The following is a 23116-nucleotide window of genomic DNA, read 5'->3' on the forward strand; positions in this document are numbered from 1 at the left end:
TGACGTGCATTGTCCGTTGTTTATTGATCAAATTGAACGCACCTTATTTAAATAGAATTTAATAAGTAGAGAGCTCTTATTAAAAAGGTTTTTAGTTATTTAATTGTTAATTAAAGTTAAATTTATAAAATTATTTTAATAAATAAGTTTTTATGATTCTGTTACATAAAATAAATAATTGATACTTTTAATCATGGAAAAATTATCCAATCTTTATTCTTAAAAATCCAAAACTTAAACTCTTTCTAAGAAAGATAAAATAACTTATTTAAACCCCAAAAACTTTACTTTAAAAAAAAAAAGAAACGACAATAAAAATTTTAAAAAGAACTTAAGCTATGTTTAATAATTAATATAACTTTTCAAATAAAACTTATTTAAGTAGAGTTTTTGTTAATATAACTTTTATAAGTAGAAATTTTACTATAAAATTTTTAATTGTTTGATTATTAATACAAGCATTCATTAAGAAAGTATAAATTTACTTTAATAGGTACGTTTTTTAAATTTATACTATAAAAGAAATGAAATAAGATTATTAGTTAAATAAAGGATATGATGAGACTGACTGATTCAAATTTGTTACTTATGAGATAATAATGAAACCATCTTAAATTTAAAGTATAATTGGTCATAAATCCACAATTAAGTTTTCATGCAACGCAAACAGTTTGTATAAACTTACGCAACACTATACTATGATTTATTACATTGTGTTGTCACATTGTTCAAATGATTTATTATTATAATTTACCGACAAATACTTGTTTTTCATTTAACTATTAATTTTGTGATCAATTTTATTTATCTAATTTAGCGAAAGCCTGTACAGAGTAGAGAACCAAAATAGCGGAGCTAGAAAATACCCAATGTATCATCGGTTCTTACTGTAACTTTCCTAGCATCTAGAGATGGCAAAAGTCCGGGTCGGGTCCGGGTTTGGGGCTATCCAGGACCGACCCAGATGTCAAACTTAGCTACCCGGACCCGCACCGTGCCCGATATTTTTCTATGTGGGCCGGGCACATGCCTGACACTATCCGGGCACGAGTTTTTTCCTGGGTTTTCTCTACCCGGATTTGAGTGATGATGAATTCAAATGAGGTCAAAATCAAACTCTCATAATATATGTATGGCTTCGAAATTAACCATTTAACTTTCTCTTTTACAGAAATTCATCTTCCAAGTTTCCAGATGCAGAATACACCATATCCAAAGAAGCGACCCAAATGCAGGTTCTACAATTTTCCTTTACATTGACTACTAGAGCTGTTACTTAGACAAAAAAAGGTTCAATTTAAATTTGTTGGATTGCGGCATTCGTTGCAACCTCACAGCAAGTCATGCTTAAGTAAGGAGTTTTAAACAAAGGTTTGCCATATTCCTCTGAAGGTATAAAAGGTAAGGATTAAAAAAAGAAAAAAAGAAAAAAAAAACAATCAACACCATTTGAATTTTCCGCAATGCGTTTGTACGATGAAGTAGAAAAAATATTTCAACAGAAACAACTAAATTGAAATATTTCAGACTAACAGTAATGCTCTGTTTATACAAGGAAGGGAAAAGACTAACAGTAATGCTCTTTCTTATTATGTTCTGTGCAGGCATTAACAATGTAAACACTTCCAGCATCCAAGAAAATAATTAAGCATATATTGAAAGCAATTTCATCATTTTTTTTTTGAAAAAACAGCAAAAAAAAAATTACTTCGTGGGTCGTGGCTGTGGGTTGCAGGCTTGCAGGCTTGCAGCTGATATGGTGACAACTGAAAAAACAATGGAGTGAGAGTGTGAGACCAGCTATGGTGGCGGACGCCGTCGCGCGGTGGCTGCCGCTGAGAAGCTGACTAAACAATGAAGAGCTCTTTGACCGTTTGATAGACTGACGAGTGACGACTGTGCTTTGCGGTTCGTGGAGGGAGAGGCGCGATCAACTGTCAATATTGCATCGCCATCGGTGAAGGATGGGTGGTGGCTGAGGCTGACTGGCTGTTGGTGGAGAGACGGAGGGAGGAGGTGCCGATTTCGCGATTTAGGGTTGGCTGGTTGGGTTTGGGGGAAATTGGGCAAAGGCAAATGGAATTTTTCTTTTTATATTTTCCTCTTTTTTTTTTTTACGTAACAAAAAAGCGGGCACGGGTCTGGGTTCCGGGTTCTTGGTGCTGTGACCGGACCCGTGCCCGTAAACACCCGGGCATTGAAAATCAATGCCCGGATCCGCATTTTTCATGTATCCAGTTCGGGTTTTACCCGGACCAAATATGCCGGGTCCGGTCCGAATCCAGTCCGAGCGGACTTTTCTGCCATCTCTACTAGCATCCGAACGGGGGTGTTAAAATAATCCAATCCCGCGCCAAAACCCAAACTGACTCAAATTTTACTGTTTTCTTACCAAACCGTCCTTCCCTCCACTTCTTTGACTGGTAGCTTTCGCAGCTATGTAATGAGAATTCCCTAATCATCTTACTTATTTTCTATTAACAATGGGAACCACTTCTGAGAATCCATCACTGCCCGAAATCAACAGTACAGACTCCCCAACTGATCCCATCGACGGCTCGGATTCCCCGATCGACCCGGAAGCCTGCATCCGTGATCGTGATCATCTTCACGTCGAGCTCGACTCTCTCTGCCCGGCATACCCAAGCCTCCAATCAAAATCTGCCGCGTCGGAGGAGAATATACTTGTTCTCCAGCAAGGAAAAGACGAGACAACCAGTCGCAGCGGAAGCTTAATGGAAATGATGGACGAGATATCGCCAGAAAGAGACGCTCTGCGCGATAAAATGGCTCAAACAGAAGAGGCAAGCAGGCGTGAAGAAAGGATCAGAGCTCTCGAATTCGAGAAGGGAGAACAAAAGGAGTTCTTGTTAAAAGGATTGGAGTTTGTTAAATCAGCTAAGGAGAAGTTAGTGAACATAATCGAATGCTTAGATGATGAGAAAGTGATTGAGGGAGAAAGCAGCGGTGGCAATCGGAAGGTGGAAAGGAAATTGGACCGAGAATCAATGGCATTATGGGAAGAAGAAACAGCAGCTCTGGCAATACTAGCAAGCAAAGCAGAAGCAAGAGTGAGTGAGTTTAAAGAAGGCAAGAACATGGAAAAGAAGGAATTGGAGAAGAGTGTGGTGGGTTTGACGGTAGAGAATCGCGACATAAATACTCTGTTGAGGGTAGCATTGGTTGAGAAAGAGGCAGTGGAAAAGAGTTTGAATAAGTTGAAAGGTAATTGTGAGCAGAGGAGAGTGCCGTTGTTGCAATTTGCGGAGCGCGGGTTGCAGAGAGTAGGATTTGGGTTCATGATGGGGAGTAGCGGAAGTAATGGGCAGTCACCACACAGTTCGGGGGCTGATGTTGCTTCAACCGCAAGTAATAAATCGGATAATAGCGAGTGTGAAGAGGAAGTTGTCAGTTTGGTATGTATGCTCAACTCTACACTTCCCATTAGGCTCAATATTTTTTTAGAGTGGAATTTAGTTTGCAAATACAAGATGTGGCGTTTCAATTGTACTGACACATAGTCGCCAAAGAAAATTTTGACATAAGCTGAAGTTCTATGATTATGGGATAGGTAATTTATCTAGTAATGTCTCTAATAGCTTCAATTTGTCATGGAGGCGGCGAAGATGAGAATTGTTGCTGCAGAGAAGTTTTCGTGAAGAATGGATTATGTCTTGCATCATGTTAATTGTTAAATCATGTACTCTTCAAGGATAATGTGTTGGAGAAACATTTTTATTTGTAATCTCTGTGCTTACAGGCCTCAACTGTAGAGAGGATGATGAAGAATTTACGGCTGGAAATCTCACAGTTGAGGAGATCTCTGGAAGAATCTAGGTGTTTCTTCATTGGATTGCCGTTTTAGTGTATTCCATTTTGATTGTCAGATAGGAGGTAGAACAGAATTAATCAATTTCATCTGTAATTGTTGTGGTTGTTTGTAATCATTGTTCCTTTTTCAGGTCAGATACCGAGCGACTACAGAGTCTTACAGAGAAACAAGCTAAAACAATTGAAGAAAACGTATTATACATCAAAGAGTTGGAAGACAGAGAGAGGGTGTTAGCTCAAAACGTAACTATCTCTTATTTATAGCAACAATATTTTATGCATTTTCGAGCCTTGTTCATTCAATTTCTAATTGCGTTCTTCTGTTCTGTTTGATTTAAGGTTGAGGAACTCCTCTCCGAGATAAAAGAAACTGAAGAAGATGTTGATAGGTGGAGGAAAGCTTGTGAGTTGGAAGTGGCAGCTGGGAAATTCGAGATTGAAGAACGTGACAAATTGGTAAATATCCCTAATCAATATGCACATTTAATACTCATGGTTGCTTTTCTAATCAATCTGTATTATCTTGCTCTTACCATCAATGCTTATCGATTGGTTTCCTTCTCCTCTCTATTTTCAAAAAATTTTCTGTACAGTGACAAACTGGATGAACTTTCTTTCTATCGTACATGTATTGAAGTTAAAATGCCTAGCATTGATGTTTCACTAGGTTTTCATTTTGAAGCAAGAGTTGGAGAAAACAAAGGCTGCATTGGAGGTTTCAAATGGCAAGATAAAGCTGAAAGAAGAACTTGCAGCTGCTGCAATGGCTGCCCAGGCAGCAGCAGAGACCTCCCTGCAGCTGGCTGATGGCAGAGCAGCAGAACTTCGTGAGAGGATTGAGGAACTAACGAAACAACTAGAAGAAGCAGAAAGCAAAGAACAGAGTCGCCATAAGGTGAGATACATATGTTGGCCATGGCGACTCTTTAGATTGAATGCAGCCAATAACACAGATGGTAGGGTTCCGAATGTGAGACGAATGATCCCAGAAATGCAGGCCTTGATTCATTATTGTGTTTGAATCATCACATGTCACAATCTTCTCATGATATATATGAGTGGTGATTTTGGAGTAATTTTACAAAGGAATCCCTTATTGTAAAATTACTCCATGTTTTTGCTTGTATAATCTATTCTTCTGTCTTCATTCACATCTATTGTGTTTGTTTGTTCATTCATTCTTTTGTATTTCCTTTTACCCCTCTTCCCCTTATGCATTTAATAGAAAGAAAATTAAAATGCCAATCCAAGGTAAAAACATAAACTAGTAAATTTAGGAAACTTTGGTATTAGAATACAAGAACAAGCCAAAGTCACATTGCACAACAGGGAACAGTATAAGGACACCAAAAAAAAAAAAAAAAAGTAGCAACTCGTGTTGCCACTACTAAATGTTCTATCTTTACAGTCAAATCCACACGATTTTTTGAATATTCAGTTGAAAAGACATTCCATTTCCTTTTTCATCATCCCCTTTATCTGCATACACGAACAAAAATACATTTAGTTAAATGTAAGCTATTAAAATTCGTATTTTGTAATTTGAATAAACCATCTAGAACACATGCTTTGCACCGGACAACATGATTCTAGCTGAATTACCAGTTGTGCTGAGTATGAGATAAAAATAGCTCCAGGTGCCATACATCTTCAAAGTGAAATTTTAAGACCAAAAAAAAGAGGAAATATGAAAGACTAAACCGTCAATAACAAAAATTACCTGCTTGGCCGAAAGTCCAATGTCTTTCAAATCATCAAGCTGCAAAACAAATATTAAGTTGTTATGTAGATCATACTAAGTTTCAGATATGAATCATATGATATGTGAAAATCTGGTTTCATGCTCACATTCTTAAAAGGTTCTGGTGATTCTTCACGCAGTTCAAGTATGTAGCTGGCTCTCTTTTCTCCAATCCCCTGCATGATTTATCAATTTGATACATCAATCATGCATGTAGGTGAATAGTAAACAATCGTCTCAATTTTAAAAATTAAGATGTTCCTCACCTTTAGTCTTTTCAAGTCTTCCCTGTTGACCCAAAAAAAAAACTAAATAAATAAGTCAACTACGAGGAAAGTATATAACAAGAAGCATGGGTTTTGGAACTCATGCTTACATTTTGTAGTTAATGCGGTTTTAACACTTACATTTTGTTCAATGGGTTTTGGAACTCACCTACATAAAGTTTCTCATGGTTTAAAAACAATATTTATGTCTTTTTTTTCCCCTTAATTGCTGGAGATGTGCAATGATAAAAAAAAAAAAATTCTTCAAAGAAATGTAGCTTTTGGGCAAATATAGTGGATTTCTGAATTAAGACGCAAAATCAATATTACTACAACAAAAGAAGAGGACAGTTTCAAGTAAAAATTTGTTTACCAGACATAAAAAGCATTTACTTACTTGCCACCAGTGTTTAAAAGCTTTAGATATTCCTGAACAAGGGAGTTCTGTAGCAACACAAAATAGAAAGTGAAATTCGTAAATTGAATCCAAGTAATTAATTCAGAGGAATGCAAAAATAGAAAAGCAATTTTATAAAACCTTCATTCCAGAACTACGCATGTTAAATGTTTCCCAAGGACTTTTCATGTTTGCGATCTCCCATTTTTCATACACTATCATACTCCCGTCAGGAGTTTTTGGTTCCACAATATCAGCACAAGCTTGAATATTTGAAGTATCATTCTTTGGCGGGATCTCTATGCACTGTGGAGTTGATGAAATTAGCTGCTTCAAGTTATTAGATATTTCTTGCAGTCGCTCACTAAGTGGTGGTGACATATCTTTGTTGATGAGGAAATGATTATTTTCCTTGTCTATAATTTGCCCTGTCACAAGAATACAAGCAAAAAGCACATAAAACAAAAATTATTCACATGCACATGTAGCTCACCGGCTTTTATGATTTGTATGTACATACTTTCTTCAACCAAGGACAAATCCTTCAAGCTCCTATCGGCATTCGGAGTAATCTTCCCTTGATTTTCCTGTGTGTGCAGAAAAGAATCCTAGGAAAGACAAAAAGAGCACTTACACAAAGAGGCATCAGACAGCCAAGTATTTAAACCACAAAGAAGAGTTAACCACCTTATCCGATTCAGTTGTTTCTTGCTGATAAACAATTGCTAACGGAGAATCATCCTGAAAATGATGTAAGCAAAATGTTAATTCAAAAACTTCTTGCAAAACTCATATGAGATCATGAAATTATTAGTGAATAAATTATTGCCTTTTCCTCTATAGAAGTTAAACCTTTATCCACCATAGCATTGGGTGCAGAGCTTTCCTACATAAAATATCAGTTAACATCAGTCAAACAACTATTATAAATTCATATGAGATTTTAATTATTAGCAAATAGATTATTGCCTTTTCCACTTCAGAAGATGAATCTTTATCCACTATAGCTACAGTTACAGAGCTTCCCTACAGAAGATATCAATTAAAATCAGTCAGATAACTGAAATTCAAGGAAGAATGTTGTTACTTAAATCTTTACGTATTATCTAGGATCACATATTTAAGCAAGTAAACTGTTGTAATTTATTTTCTCCTGATTTACCCAATCAAAATGACTATTAGGTTGAACACCTTAAGAACAAGAATCCATTAAAGTGGCAGTTAGTAAATAAAATTAAGCAACATGTACCAAAAGATCAGCATATACAACCTTTTCTACCTCCAAAGCATGAAATAATAAGTTTTGGAGAAAAACTTACTTGTTCCTCTACCAAAGATTGGATAGTTGAAGCCATATCTGATGAAGAACTCTCCTGCATTAAAGTGTTAGAGGGTATTATGATAGGTTATAGAAACATAATATGTTCCGCACGTCAATACAAAATTTTCCTAACAATAATATGTTCCCTTCATTGTAAGTAATAAAGAAGTCAAATGAAACGCAGTGGTAGTTTTAGCTGAAGGATGTTTTAATATTTCTACTTAGCTTAGCATCTTTGCTAGTACCTGGATTTTACTTTTGAGCCTATCTGATTTGCCCAAAAGATTAACATAACTATGATTGCCTGATACCCATTGCAAAAGTAAGAAAGTGAATACCTTTTGAGACATCTTCTCGGATTTAGTTGACTGAATTGCTTCATCAAACAGTTTCCTTCAGGTAACGAGAAAAATATAATATATCAATGGAATTGATTATAAATACAATAAGAGGGAGAGGTGTACCTAACTTGAACAGAAAACTTCAGTGAATACCTTCCTTTCACCACAGAAGCCACACCAGTGGCTTTCTTTGTAGAAGAATGCATTTGGCTCCCAGTTTGTGTTTTAGTGGTAGAAACACTTCTGGGTAACTGATTTTTATGAGAAGAAAGCAACATTGAGCTTACTAAACTTTTGGTTTTCTTTGTGGAGTCTGAGACAGTGGGATTAATGCCTTGGCAACACCGAGATGCTAAACTCACTATATATATGGAATCTTGGCAGAAAGATGGACTCTACAATCAGAAAAGACAAGAAGAAACTAAGTTGACCAAATTTAATACCCAAAAATTTCATTTTAAATAAATTAAAAAAAAAAAGACCAGAGGCCCGTAGCATACCAAGCAAGTGAGCATCAGAATTTTGCTTTTGCATCCTAGAGATTCTTGCAACATTCGTGTAAGTTTGCTCTCCCGATATGGCACATGACTTTCATTGGCATTCAAAGCATAAACAACATTAAATAATGTATATATGGACTTATTAACTTTTGTATTCTCCACAAATATGGAGCCTTCAGTGCTCTTTCTTCGAATATCTTGGTAACCTGATAAAGGAAACATCAAACAAAGGGACAAAAAAAAATAAACATATACCAGTTCTACAAGGAATGTTGAACAATATTTATATTTACGGAGTGAATAAATCAGAACCTGCCAAGTCAACAAAATTCATCTTGCCCGTGGGAAGAAAATTAGACACAGGTGATACATTTACTATCAAGCCTTTGTGGCTCCGGCGGGGAAGATCCATCGTTATCTTTTGCACTAGTTTTCGTGAGTTATGCATGCTAATGTATAATTTTTGAAATTCAGAAATGGATTTCACAGGAACCTAAAAAATCAGAAGAAAATGGAAGGTCACAAGACATGAAACACCGAGGCCAACCCTTTCAACTCCCTAGAGTCCAATAAACAGAAGACAAAATATATCTTACCTGAGAAAGTCCTTTGAGTTGAATTTTGCCTTGACCGTTTTCCAGTATTTGGACTTCTTGTTGTTTAGGATCTAGGAGATCATACACATGGTCTTGAAAAATCTCATAAAATGATATTGTAATTGATTTTCCCATCTTCTCAGAAATAGAAAGAATTTCATCCACAGCTAGTGCTGCCAAACCTGGTTCCTCATAAGAACCCTTCATAGTAAATTTATTCCATAAGTAAGCATCATCCATACACAAACCACAAGTAAAATAAAGAAAAACAAAACCAGAGATGATTTAATTTCCACCTGAATCACACGAGTTTTTCCACTCCCTTTTGCTCCACAAGCAACAATAGTTGCATTAATACCATTAAAAACTTCAGATATTAGGGGCTTTACTTCTCTTGCAAAAATTATGCCATTGCCTTCATTTTGCTCATAACAATAATCCAATTTGTAACACTCTTTACGACTGCAAGAGAAAGAAGTACCTAATCCATTATAATACCACACTAAAAAATGTAAAAAGAAACCATTCTTTATTTTCCGTAACCCATTATAGTACACACTAAAAAAAAAAGGTAAAAGGAAACAATTGCTAATTGTTTTATAGTTCATTGCAAAGTTCAATTCTTGTTCGAAAGTCTCTATTAATCCAATTAAACATGTTTTCTAAGAGAAAAGATTGACATCCATTTGATGTTGAAACATTCATATCCATCTGAACTCCAACATTAAATTTTTAATAATAAAACTCTATGAAGCAAGTGACATGATCATCAAAAAGAGGACCGAAATTTTACAAATAAATCCGAAGTTCAACATTTGAACTTTGAAGTCCATTACACTTCTGCACTTTACTTTCTCACAGAACGATTAGTTCTTAAGACCAAAAACTAAAAAACACATAAACAATCAACCTCGTAATTCAAAGAATTGACAGCAAGCAAATAGAACATATATTTCCATTTCTTTAATTTTCATTAACAATATCCATCAAACTCATAACTTAATGATTCATTTCAACCAAAAAGAAATGACATCCAGTTGATAAATTCCCAATTCAGAGACAAACACCATCGAATTTCCTCAAAAATTATCACTAATTACATAACTCAAGAAATCAAACAGTGATTTTTTTTTCACCTGCTTGGTTGTTCTCCAAAAGAAACGGTAACAGAATCAGAATCCTCTCCATTAGGCTTTTGAATGCAAACCCAATTCGCAGATTCAGCCTCCAGATCTGCAAATCCTCTTATCTTTGCAATCACTCTGGCTTTTTTACTTATGTTCAACCCCGTGTCGGCTTTGGTCCGGTCGAGCTTGTCCGGTTTGAGTGTTTCCATGATTCGTAGCAAAGCAAAACCGAAAGAATGAGATGTTACTTTGGGAATTGTGGAAAAATGATGATTGAAGATTGCAGAGAAAGTTTTCTTGAGTTGGTGAAATGAGCCTTCTTTGGATTTCAAATTTTGTTTGTTCTGGCGCTCCTCTCGCACTCACGCCGCTTTTGAGGTTAGTGTTATAAATGAGGGGTATTACTGTAAACTCATCTGCTTCTACAGCCAGAATGGGTCGTTGTAACCGTCTTTGCGCTTGGGGCAATGACGCGGCTAGTCATCTTATGCAATGACTCGGACCTCATCACCTTCATATGCATGCTGAATTCCAAATCCAAATATTGATGTTCGCATAAGATGAGGTGGTTGTTTTTAATTTACATAACAAAAATTCTCTCTCACTAGTGTATACAGGATACTTGAACATTATCTCGCGTGTGTGTGAAAAGTGGTTTACTGTGATACATATTTCAAGATTTCATTTTATTGGATAAACATTGAGGACACGGTATGCTCTCTTCTCACTAGAGACTTCCTCATTCTGTTCATACATCAACAGCAAATTTGAGGGCAAAAGGTGGCCGTTAATGTCATATTCAATATTCATCAACAATCTCATCATCAATATTCCCATAATGATCACGAAGAACAAGATCTCTTAGCTACTGTGACTTCCTCATTAGATTTGATGATGTAGCATCATCAATATTCATTATCATCATCCATATTCATCAATATTCATCACTACCATCAATCTATTTTTTTAATATTTTAATGAAAGATAAAATTGAAATTAGATAATTTCGATAGGGTTAAAATAGTCAGTCCGATGAAAAGGAATTTGATTTGCAAGCCCCCTTAGGAATCACACTTCCATTTCCTACTTTTAGATTGGCGTGGGGCTTACCGTATCCATTCTCGTTTCCACCTTTATTTTATCAAGTATTATTACTTGATGATTACAATTCTCTAATTTGAAAAGTAAACACCCCATAAATGTCTTATTATCAAAAGATATGAAAAGAATTGGGATATCATCAAATTTATCTCTATATTTTACACAATTAGCAAATTAGTCCACTGACTTAGCATTCTTCACAAGGAGAGATTTAAAAAACTTTTACTAATCAATAGAAGCATTTTAAAAAATTTGAGACTACAATAGTTTTATGATATTATATATTAAAAAAAAAAATTAAGAGTCTAGACTCTTGTAATGGTATCCACCCCATCTATTAATTTGTAAATCTATTAGTAGTTATTAGTTATATTTACATCCATTATTTAGTTTGATGGTTGGTGGTTCATGTTTCTAATTCAGTGAGAGGAGACTAAATGTGGAGAATGCATATTGGAAGTGTAATTAAGTAATGGATGCCAAGGTGAAATTAGAAATTGAGGATACCGTCACTTGAATGAGAGAGGTGCTTTTTTATATATGAGAAGATAATGTTTGCTTTGTGAAGTGTAGTAAAACAAAGAGGTGATGGAAAAGTTGAATATAATAAAGATAATAATTAATAAAAGAGATACAGCGGGTTAATATAAAATTTGGCAAACATTTGGTTTTAAAATATTTTCTTCTTCTTTTTCTTATATTAGAGAAAACTGCTGTTTGAAGAAATAGAGAAGGCATATTTGTGATCAAATTTTATTCTTCAAAATTTCAGGCTATTGTTAGAAAATATGGGTTTGGTAAGGGATAATTAATTTTAAACAAGTGTTAAATCTGTGGACTAACATGTTACTTTCTTAAAAAAGAGGGAGGAATAAGATAATAACCAAAAAGTATTTTAAGTCGCTGAACCTGGGCTTTCTCTTCGGATTTATCAGGAATCAAACAAGGTGGTTTTGACTTTTGGTATTGGAATCGATGGAGGAGACGGCAGAGAGTAACGGTGCGAAGAAGATTATGTCACCGTGCGATGTCGAGGCTCTGAAGAAATGCTTGGAAGAAAACAAAGGAGACTACGTGAAATGCCAATCACAGATTGAGGCTTTCAAGTCTTCTTGTTCTTTGAAAAAACCTAGCTCTTCTTTGGAATCTAAACAGCAGTTCAATTCTGGTGTGTGAATCTGATCTATGGGAAATTTTTTTTCCTTCTTTAAGTAAATTCTGGATGATACCTATTTGCACACTTGCTTTATATCCCACATATACGTGAGAAGTTTTTTACTTTGTGTTACATGAATTTTGTACCGGCATTTGATTGATAAGGGTTTAATTTTGGTTACTAATTTTTTGTTTATTTACTGAGTGAAATAAAAGTGGTAGAAACTTTATGTAAATTTGATTATGTTTCTCGTTTTGTTACCAGTTTGGATGTGAATGTTCCTTTTGTTGATTTATCAGCTTTTAGAATTTATTGGGAAATTTATGTATTGGTATATAAACTATGTTAGATCATAGAATGAAACTAGAAAGAAAAAATGAACAGCAAATAAAAGTCCGGGAAGATTTACACCAATAAGAATGTCTCCATCTTTTCCAGATCAGTTCCTTCCCCATAAAGTGTGAGTTGAAACTAGAATTCAGAGTTTTGAAGGAATTTAAAGTCTTATGAGGATGTTAGATCGTGTAAACATTGATGAGACGAGGGCAGAGTTTTGGCTGAAAAGAGTTCTCGGGATGAATTCAAAGAGTTTAAAGTGATATGGAAAGCCGAAGTCTTTCCCTGGGCTTTGGTTCTTGGCAAGGTTAATACGGCAGATGTTGTTCAAAGAAAGCAACCAGAGCAACCAGGATTTTGTGGGTTGCTTCACTGCTTAAGGAGAATATTTTGGCTCCTGTGAGGCAAAGATGCCAGAACTCTTTTGGTAACTGTGCGGTTTTAGCTACTTGTGTGTAATTTGGGAAGAAAGAAATAAAAGAAAGCAAACTGATCGACATGAATGTGTCAAAGGAGTTGCCAAAGCTGTGTAGATTGAGAAAGCAGTTGTATGTAGCAAACTGAAAAAGATTCCACCGATGTAGCTGGAGGTGATCCCAGCATCGTCGGCAAATATTGCTGGTGGAATAAAAAATGGTGAGACCCTTGTTCAGAGTTAAAATGTTTCATTCAGGATAGAATTGGATATATATGGAAAATTGGAAATAGTTCTGCAGTTATGTTCTTAGCCAAAACTGAAGCGGAAGCCAAATAATACTGATACAAACAATTTGGCGTAGACCCGTGATGTCAAATTTGAATACAACACCATCTTCATTGGGTTGGAAAACTTATCTCAATTAGATGGTTATTGTTGCGTGAACCCTAAATCCATTAGCTCATTTTTAGTTGCCTGAGTCCCACATCGAGTGATCAAAAGAAATAAAATATGCCTGGCACGGGTTTAAAAGCAGAGCTATAACACGACCAAAAGCATACCTTTCTCGGCCTTTTGGCTAAGATCAAGTGTAGTATCTGTTCTTATCAGTTTAATATCTGATATGTGGATCATCGATCCACACGATATTAAATTAATTTTTTGAGGGGGGAGTTCGATACAGTAGCTTGCTACTGTGAACCCTAAGCGTCGCCCATGTGTTGCACTACTGCGCGGGCCTGGCGCACCCCACCAAGTCTTTATATAAAAGTTCTATTCTCCAATTGGGTTGGCAAAATGCCCAGTTGCTCAGTTATTAGGAGGATTATCTTTGCATGCTTACAAAACAATTTGATTCGAATGCGCTTGGAATTTTGCTGAAAGACCCGATTTGGTCATCTCTTCTTCACCCAGTTTAAAACCAACAGTCTTACTGGCTTTATTAATGAACATCGAATTGGATTAGATTTTGATAAGTTGATTGGTTCAGAGTTCAGACTCAACAAGTGCACTTAAATTACTGGTCAGATACTAGTTATGTTCAATGAGGCACCGTATGCGAGGCCCAGAAATCCCACATCGAGTACGGATATTTGTTGAATCTTAGTGGCATTTTATAAAAGGGAGCCAACCGAGTCGTTGCAACCATCTTTGCGCTTGGGGCATCGACGCAGCTATTGAGGTTCTATCCAAGGCGCGTCTATTGCTGGTTGAAAAGTATTTCCAAATCCCCCCTTAGGCCTGGGGTTTGGCCCTGGCCTTTGAGAATTTCTGGAAGGGCTCTCTCCGGGGTAAAGACCTACACAATTCTTAGTCGAAAAATTGTTTCTAGTTACACTTGCACTGTTTCATGTGAGTCTGAGTGAACATCAATTCTTAATATAAAATTGAAGATAGTGAGTTAGTTGCCTTGGCGAGTTCATTGGTATTTTTGGAGAATCGTGATCCTTGCTATTTAATGTGTGCATAAAACGATCAGAAGGGTAGGACAGACTATTTGCAGATTAAAGCTGACAGTCCCACATCGATCTCGATCGCACCAATGCGGTAAGCTGCTGATTACTGGAGCCTCGTGGTGAGCACAGTGATTAGTCTTTCGCCTTTTGCTAAAAAATACCGTGTGCTCACTAGTTTTAGAAGCACACTCCAATTTTTGGAGTTTCTACTTCTGGGTACAGCTCCCTACCAAATTAAGTTCAAACTTGCGATTATAAAGATGTCTATGAATGATATTGGGCAAAGCCAAAAATGTTGTGAATCCATATCATCATTACCAAAATTTATTCATTCTCTCCAATCATCACATAACATTGTAGGATTCCTGTTCCTGCATTCTTTATTCAAATTTACACCCAGTAAAATATACAACATGTATCCATCAACATCCATCATCTCAGTTACTGCTGCAATCTATATTATCAGCAACATCACAAGCAAAAAAGATCTCAGTAGGCTGAAGCAGATCATTTACTAATCAAACTAAAAAATTTTACCTAATTATTGAAAACAATAACTGGAATGGAATACATGAATAATAATAATCAACAAGCATGACAACTCTTCCTGCAGGTACCATAGTAATCAGGAGAACCAAGCATGTAGACGGGATTCCTTTGACATTCCCCAACGGCTGCCCAATGAGGGCAATTATCATCTTCATCAGTGCATTCATTGCTATCGGAACCAATTAAAACTTCTTCTGCATTGGCTGCTTTTACTTGGAAGAATTTGACAGCAGACCACATTTCCCCCTCAAGGACTGGGCATCTGGTATGAGAGCTACTCTCATCAGGAGCAGCATTGGGGTGTACAGTAAAAAACAAAATTGCATTGCCTTTGACAGGTCTTAGGACATTGCTTGTTTTTGCACAATCAGACCACATCTTATCCTTTTCCTGACCAATTTGAACTAACATCAGTTGAGCAAAGGTTTATTTGAACCCTACATTCATTATGATAATACAAGAAGATAAAGCAAGTTTCTCTCACCTCTGAATTAGGGAAGAGCAGCTCACCACCTTGAGTGACATTTGAGAGATACAAAACCACTGTTGCCATCAGAGGCTGACTTAAACCTAGTGCAGATTTATTACCAAAATAATCTAAGTTCTCTTTGGCCTCGTCAAGCCCATATCGCATTACATGTACAGGTTTACTGTTCTCTGAAGGACAACGAACATCAAGTATACAACCCATGAAATTAGAAGGTAAAATCTCTATAAAAACTAGCATTTTAGAAGACGAGGATCAGGACTCAGGAAGATACCTTTCGGAAGAAAAGTCCATGTTAAAATTTTTTCTTCTATCCTTGCAACAATATCATCCTAGAATGCCCAAAGATTGGAAGTAAGTTCTAGGGAAGCATGTGACAGAATATTTAGGCCCTTCCAGAAGTTCATTAAAAAGTATGGAGTTCAAGTAAAGGTACCAACAAGATTAAGCCTTCTACAACTAGATCATGGCATGAACACTTCCTCTATGAAATCTTTTATTGTTGGTGACTTGTTATATACTCACACACCCACACAAACCAACACACACCAAAGATACATATCTGAATTGCCTTGAGTTGAGAAAAAGAAAACATTATCAAAAGGCATGCAGTGATGCCACCTACTTCAAAATGTTTTGTCAATACCTTATGCACAGAACACATAGAAGTTAATTATATAGAGATACTGGAAAACTCACTTCTATGTTTAATTCAGTTCTGAAACTAGAATTCTGCTTGTTCTTTGAAACATTCTCAGGATCCTCACCCGTGCGCTTATACTTTTTTTCTGCACCATGGCCCTACGCACAAAATAAACACTCTAAAACAAATCCAGGTGTAATGTCAATTCACGTGCTCAATGTAAAGGGACCGCAGTATTATACCAGTGAAATAAGGTGGTCACACTCTTCATTTGACAGAAGGCCGCGATATAAAAAGACCCTATTCCAAGAAACGTGACATCAGATTTTATGTAAACAAGCTAGTAAACACACAATTAATGTTGGGGGCATACTACAACTAAAACTTGTGAGTAGTTTATGCAGAATTTGATACAATGCTAATAAAGATACTGTTTTACAGGAATACGAAATTCTTTACTGCCAATAGAATTATAGTAAGTACCTGACCTTGGTCGCCACGAGATCTGAGTAACTCGTGATGGATCAACTCTTTTAGAATTAATTGAGTGAGGCAATTGTACGACACTTTCCCAGTTTCCCTTTTTATTCCTCAATTCCTTCCGGCCACTGAAACAAAATCATTGCAAAGAAAGACTATTAATAACAAAACACGAAAAATAATGTAAGCAGATGATATATGAACTACCCATTTCTTGAAATGAATTCTCAAATATTAAAAATGAGATCGGTGGTTACGTTTCTTATACCTGTCTGAAGAAGAAGAAGAAGAAACGAAGGAAGATGTGAAAGCTAAAACAAGAAATACAAATCGAATCGAAGCCATGCATTTATAATTCTGTGAGAAGGCGATTGAAGATCGAAGCCAACAGAACAGGCTAACCGATTCAAGAGTTGTCTGTTCTATATCTCTGTGATGATGATGAATGTGAAGTGATATCGATTCGTTTCTTTATGATTTTTCACTTTCGCTTTCTTTTTCCCACCCCTCCTTTTTTTGGGGGGTAAATTGCACATATTAATTACCGAAACAGAGTGAAAATAAGAAGGAAATAATAATATTGATAAATTAGTTTGTATTAAATCTGTTTTGGTATTACAATACTCGGACCTCATCACCTTTATATGCATGCTGAATTCCAAAAAAAAATATTGACGTTCGTATAAGATGAGGTTGTTTTTAATATACATAACAAAAATTTCTCACTAATGTATACAGGATACTTGAACATTATCTCAGCGTGTGTGGGTGTGAAAAATGGTTGACTGTGGAATTAAGCTACAGTGCAACTGTAGTACCGTACTATAATTGTATCCAGCTGTTGGATGCACTTAGATTGGTGGGATCCACCGACATCCAACAGCTGGATGCAACTGTAGCACGATAACACAGTTACACCACAGGTTTCCCCTTTACTGTGATACATATTTTAAGATTTCATTTTATTGGATAAACATTGAGGACACGGTATGATCTCTTCTCACTAGCGACTTCCTCTTTCTGTTCATATATCAACAGCAAATTTGAGGGCAAAAGGTTGATGTTAATGTCATATTTATATTTCTTCAAACAAGTTCCTTCCATTTACTGATTGTCCTCACAGGCACCGGGGTTTGAATGACTTCAGCACTTTCGTTTATATTGGTTCATCTTTGGTTTCCAAGTACTCAGCAAATTAATGAGATTGAAGTACAGATGAATGAACCTATGTTGTTTTGAAGTACAGATGAATGAATCTATGTTGTTTACAGGGTATATATTTCTTGTCTTTACCAATGTATGCCCAAAATAATGGCATCGATCATCCCTATGTGCTATGTGATTTCTTAAATACAATGTGACTGGATTCATCATTCTCAAACAGACGCTCAATCAAATCATTCCAGCTTTCTCTCGCTTGTTTCTTAGATGATAAAAGCGACGATGATTCTCCCTCATGTGAGCTATTACCTCTCTCTTCAGTGAAAGTACCATAAGGAGAAGGTGCAAAAGCATGCGGCACCGACAGTGAAACAGCCTTGTGTAGCGCAGCATTGTACTCCTGTGTGTGTTCTCTGGCTATAGTCTCCTGCCTCTCCATCTTTTGCTTCTCAGGTATCTCCATCGTGTGATCTTTCTCTTGCATTAGCTGAAAGGAAAATCAGAGCAATCTTATTACAAATGCATACACTGCATACCAGAAGTGCCAGATTCCGATCCCCTATCTTTCAACATATTGAACCCTGGAAAGCTTTTTTAAAGCCAACCAGATAAAACAAAGGCATAATCTAGCATCAAAAGTAGGCTTCAGCCATTTTCCCAACCCTATAAAGATAATGAAATTGAAAAACTCACATTGAATGCTCTCTGGGCTTCTTTCTCTATCCAAATGATGGCGTGATCAGCAGTGGCATTACAAGAAAGAACTATATGTTCAAACCTCCCGTCTACCGGCACAGCTGTCCTCACAACTGGGGGAAATCTTCCCAATCTGCAACCAAAATAATATTAAATCAGATTAAATCATTCATCCTTGTTCAAATGCAACTTTTTCTGCTGCCTCAGAATCAACAAAGCTATCCACTCAATATATAAGATTAATCATTGTGTACGCAATGTGGCAAATCCTATAAATGCCGGTCAATAGACAATAAATTTGAAAAGGAAATAAAAAGTTCATTCACGGACACATAAGACATGATTATACTGCTAACTTACTATATTTAATAGCAATCATGATGTACTGCCCCTCCTTTTGGGGGGGGGGGGGGGGGGGGGGGGGGGAATTAAGATACATCCCTAATAATGCAAACTTCAAAAGCAAGCTGCAGCCTGCAGCCCAAAATTACCAGTTGGTCAAGGGGATTGGGGACAACTGCTTATGTTCTGTCTGAGTAGTACCTTAAAGGCTTTCTCTCAACAATGTGATACAACCGACCAGGTGCATATAGTCTCCTTGGATCTCTGATCATCTTCTGTTCAGGTATACATGTATCCCTCATACACCTTAAGCATAGTATACAAGGCAAGCTGCTCAAAAAGAAAAACTTTAATCAGTATGTTGCACAGATGCCACAATAGCTAAAATTTCACGTGCTAAAAAAAAACTGAGAACTCATTAGCTACATATATATGTCCTCACATATCAAAGAAGTCCCTTGCTAAACAAGTACAAGATCTCTGATCAATAAGCCAAACATATTGCAATGGTCCATCCCAATTTAGTCTATACCGAGACTTTAAATTTCAAAGACAGTTTTCCTTCAAGAAAAATATTATAAAAAGAAAGTGAAACATTGTCGGCCTTTCACGGTGACACAGTATCCATTTCAAAAGCCTATTAGTTGTCAAAGTATTAGAAATATAGACGAAAAAGAATGATGCGTGACTATACCAGAAAAGTGATTTGAAAATGTCTTCCAATGGTGTGGCTGTCCGGGGCAAGAAGTCATCCTGGTTCAATGGAATAATCACAAAAAATTATACAGAATATAGTGGAAGAGAAATCAGAGTAAAACATTTTCATTTTCTAATGCTATTTATGCTATTCTGCTTAAGCACTAGTGGCAATGCACAAGTCAGACATACTATGCTTAATCTCATGCATACCACATATGCGTGGCAAGCTTGTTTCTCAGTCTTACCCATAAAAAAATTATTTTGTTTATTTAGTTACTATGTCATACTTTGACATATTTATCCATGTCGTAGAGGTATAGACTGAAGGTTCTGAGTCATATGTGATTTCCATGTATTCCACATGTTTACACTGTCTTTCAAAACGTATTGCTGAAAATTAGCACATGAAACTTTATCCATTACATCGTATGAAGGGAAATAGCATTTCTTCATGAAGCAGAAACTGATTTAGTTAGCAATCTAGTCATGCTCATGAATTCAGTGGATCAGTTAGTGCAACATTTTGTAAGAAATGCATGCATGCTAACGTGTCTTAGGACAAAATCAATTTCATCTCATAATTCAATTCCCTCCAAAAAGTGTTCATGGTAAATCCTGCAATAATCACATGCAAGCTTCCTATATGAGAATAAATCCTCTCCAGACAAGAAACTGATCAAATGTTAACATTAATTACTAAGTCCAAAAACATATTGATGCTTGGATCCTGCTGTAGGTACAAGTAATTATATAAAGAATTTCAGAGTAAAGAGAATTGGTATTTGCAGTAATCATTGAAAACTTACTATATCATCCATACAAATTATCTTACCCTGAACTATAATACAATATATCTAAGTTGCAGCATTTTCATCAAAGAAATACATTCTAAGCTTTGAACAAGAATTAAGCTCTGCGATGACTGATGATGGAAAAAGAATTATGTAGTTCCCTCCTCTCAAGTAAAACTTAAACCGTTGACAACACCAGCAAACATAAAAAAATACAATGGTGCACTTATCAAATTTCCTGAAAACTCTAACATTTAATCATACGATGATAAGACAGAAATAGTAATAAAAATAAATGTAGAAGCTATTAAGGCTTCATAGAGTGCTACATTAATATTCCAAAATTCTTTTACCAAAAGAGGACACCAAACAGGTAAAAGACTAGAACTACCTGAAGCACGACTGAGTTGATTACATCTGCATATCTGACTGCCAAATTCAGCGACATACACCTGGCAGGCGCAATTGCATAGCATCTGACCCTCTTTCTGTCAATGTTGGCCAATTGATCCCGATTTTGCACCACCACCAATGCCAACATTGCCGCCACACCTGACCCTAAGGAATGTCCGGCAAAAGTCAATGTGTAATTTGGATACTTCTCCACCTGATGCTTCAAAACCTCACATTCTTCATCCAAAACCCGCCCAGCAGCCTTCAATAGCCCATTATGGACATACCCTCCATCAAATTTCTTTTTTCCTAGCTTATTGTCCAAAAGCAGTTGATAATCACTCTCCTTTGCCAAATTAAGGCCCCTTATGGCAAGGACTATATCGGCATGGTCATGATCAAGGTACAATATATAGGGAGGAGCCCTTCCTCCAGTATCTTCATAAGTTTTTCTAAGCAATAACCAATCCGGGTTAATTCCATATCCTCCGGGAGGTGCCCAAAGTGGATTTCTAAGATCATCTTCATAGACAGCAAGGATGTAGCGGCACATGCGAGGGACAGGTTCAAATTCTTCAGCAGTTGCCAGCCCCCAAGTCTCACTGTCATGGCCTGCCGTGTGGAGGCATCGCTTCCATGCCCAACGGGCACATGCCAAGCAATACACACATTCAAGTAGAGGGATGCCACATAAGATAGACATAGATGCCTATAGTTTTAAGTAAGCTAGCACACATAACAGAAGATCGATTTTGCATAAAATGCCATGGCAACTAGGGGAAATAACAGGATATTTCAATATGGCACAAGGTTTCGACTCCACAAATTCAATCGGGTAGTTAGGTCACTCATCTATGCAATAATTCAAATACACACACTTAGCATAAATTCAACTATAAATCACGAATTCAGGCTTCGGTGATCTTTGGTGATCCGTTGACGCAGGCCACAAAAAATCCTCTTGAGTACAGGCACCAAAAGACGATGAAAACAATGAGTTGAGGAGCAGAAACCGAGAATATCATAATCGAATTGTAGGAACGATAATAATGGCAACAATGACTAGTATGACTTTAAAACTTTCTGTACAAGAATCAAGGCACCACTCACCGGAACTCAAAATTGAAATTCATGGAAACCCAGATAGTGGATCTGTGTCATTAGGGTTCTGTCTACACACTGAAAGATCTTTACTTTTGCCACTGATCATCTAATTCAAGTGAAAAAAATCCCGTCCCAGATTTAATCTTGATCAATAAACTTCAAAAAGAAAAGGACAAAAGTTTAAAAGCACGATTACAAGATTAATTAATGAAAAAACAAAACTTTCAAAATGTTATCCCCATGGAGTTTCATTTTGTACCAATTTCGATCAGCAACTGAAGAAGACGAGAACTTTCATTTTCAATGCTGAGTTGTAAAAGTGAAACTAATAGTTTAATAATAATGATTGAATCTTTTAAATCTGAAGGGGGATTTATCGCGCCACCTGCAAGTCAAAGCCGATTTTGAGGTGTATATGGGAACGTGAAACATCATCATTGGCTCTTACAGTCAGTGGCGTGTTTGTGTAATTATTTTAAATGTTAGTGGTATTTTTGCTTGAAGGGGCCGGGAAACTGGTTTTGTTAGTTTTGTCCCCGCCTTCCGAAGTCACGCGACGCACGTGCTCTTTATTTAGACCATATCCTTTTGTAAATAAAGTTAAGACCGTTTAATATCTTGTTCAGTTAAAAGTTCTGACTTTGGACAAAAGTTCCTTAATTTTCCTATTTAGGTTTAATATTTTGCTCAAATTGAGAAAACATTATGGGTTGCCTAAACATTTGTCGATGAGTGATGAACGGCGGTACAAATTTTGGTATAAAGTTATTTATATAAATTAATGTGGTATTAATTTACTGATTGAATAAAAATATAAAATAATAAAAATAAATTAGATGTGACCATATATATTTAATCTAGTTAATTTAATCATGTCATATTAATTTATATAAAATAAATTTATACAATAATTTATAGTTCTATCACTACTTTCTTTAGAAACAATTGTTTTATTAACTAAATACAAACGCATGCCATATGAGATACAAACACCTCAAATCCAAAACCTAAATCTTCAAAATACTTTCATTAACCAGTAAAGCTAACCTTTTTGTCATATTAAATCATCTTTACTTGTTCTATTCGAAAAATAATTTTAAAGATACATGAAAAATGGGTGTGACTAAAATGTATAAGCTGCATCATTGCATGTCATCCACTGTGTGTTCCGTTATTTGTAATTTTT

General features: G+C 36.2%; 4 protein-coding genes, 2 non-coding genes and 1 pseudogene across 8 annotated transcripts; 4 read left to right on the plus strand and 3 right to left on the minus strand.

Moving 5' to 3' along the window:
• Positions 1-2466: 2466 nt before the first annotated feature.
• On the plus strand, positions 2467-5005 carry LOC102612023 (uncharacterized protein At3g49055). Of its 2 annotated transcripts, none has more exons than XM_006490415.4 (5): positions 2467-3416; positions 3761-3837; positions 3963-4074; positions 4171-4287; positions 4499-5005. In XM_006490415.4, the coding sequence occupies exons 1-5, from the start codon at positions 2484-2486 to the stop codon at positions 4850-4852; spliced, it is 1593 nt and encodes a 530-aa protein (XP_006490478.1). In that variant the 5' UTR covers positions 2467-2483; the 3' UTR covers positions 4853-5005. The 2 variants fall into 2 exon arrangements, with proteins under 2 accessions (XP_006490478.1, XP_024947954.1); XM_025092186.2 differs by having other exon boundaries at positions 4514-5005.
• Positions 5006-5083: 78 nt separating this feature from the next.
• LOC102619169 (kinesin-like protein KIN-10C) lies at positions 5084-10710 on the minus strand. Its single transcript, XM_006490358.4, has 18 exons — positions 10130-10710; positions 9290-9455; positions 8994-9194; positions 8710-8890; positions 8398-8603; positions 8051-8292; positions 7895-7949; positions 7555-7608; positions 7205-7261; positions 7065-7121; positions 6923-6976; positions 6756-6843; positions 6377-6663; positions 6236-6282; positions 5839-5860; positions 5680-5748; positions 5552-5590; positions 5084-5310 (listed from the first exon to the last, which is right to left on the minus strand). The coding sequence occupies exons 1-18, from the start codon at positions 10327-10329 to the stop codon at positions 5266-5268; spliced, it is 2070 nt and encodes a 689-aa protein (XP_006490421.1). The 5' UTR covers positions 10330-10710; the 3' UTR covers positions 5084-5265.
• A 2977-nt stretch (positions 10711-13687) lies between these two features.
• Positions 13688-13882, plus strand: LOC112495671 (U2 spliceosomal RNA). The gene has a single exon (XR_003062002.1). It is a non-coding gene; the product is annotated as a U2 spliceosomal RNA (small nuclear RNA).
• Positions 13883-14276: 394 nt separating this feature from the next.
• Positions 14277-14445, plus strand: LOC112495673 (U4 spliceosomal RNA). The gene has a single exon (XR_003062004.1). It is a non-coding gene; the product is annotated as a U4 spliceosomal RNA (small nuclear RNA).
• Positions 14446-14695: 250 nt separating this feature from the next.
• On the plus strand, positions 14696-14805 carry LOC112495674 (U5 spliceosomal RNA; annotated as a pseudogene).
• Positions 14806-14929: 124 nt separating this feature from the next.
• Positions 14930-17373, minus strand: LOC102618871 (probable prolyl 4-hydroxylase 12). Its single transcript, XM_006490357.4, has 7 exons — positions 17013-17373; positions 16753-16872; positions 16507-16564; positions 16321-16422; positions 15896-15953; positions 15619-15791; positions 14930-15524 (listed from the first exon to the last, which is right to left on the minus strand). Exons 1-7 carry the CDS (start codon positions 17087-17089, stop codon positions 15171-15173), a joined length of 942 nt encoding a protein of 313 aa, XP_006490420.1. The 5' UTR covers positions 17090-17373; the 3' UTR covers positions 14930-15170.
• Positions 17374-17928: 555 nt separating this feature from the next.
• On the minus strand, positions 17929-22375 carry LOC102618385 (uncharacterized). Of its 2 annotated transcripts, none has more exons than XM_006490356.4 (6): positions 22190-22375; positions 20825-22086; positions 19638-19696; positions 19145-19273; positions 18599-18734; positions 17929-18392 (listed from the first exon to the last, which is right to left on the minus strand). In XM_006490356.4, the coding sequence occupies exons 2-6, from the start codon at positions 21527-21529 to the stop codon at positions 18072-18074; spliced, it is 1350 nt and encodes a 449-aa protein (XP_006490419.1). In that variant the 5' UTR covers positions 21530-22086; positions 22190-22375; the 3' UTR covers positions 17929-18071. The 2 variants fall into 2 exon arrangements, with proteins under 2 accessions (XP_006490419.1, XP_024958657.1); XM_025102889.2 differs by having other exon boundaries at positions 20825-21786; positions 21937-22375.
• Positions 22376-23116: the final 741 nt, after the last annotated feature.

This window comes from Citrus sinensis, chromosome 9 (assembly GCF_022201045.2).
Source record: "Citrus sinensis cultivar Valencia sweet orange chromosome 9, DVS_A1.0, whole genome shotgun sequence".
Lineage (NCBI taxonomy): Eukaryota > Viridiplantae > Streptophyta > Magnoliopsida > Sapindales > Rutaceae > Citrus > Citrus sinensis.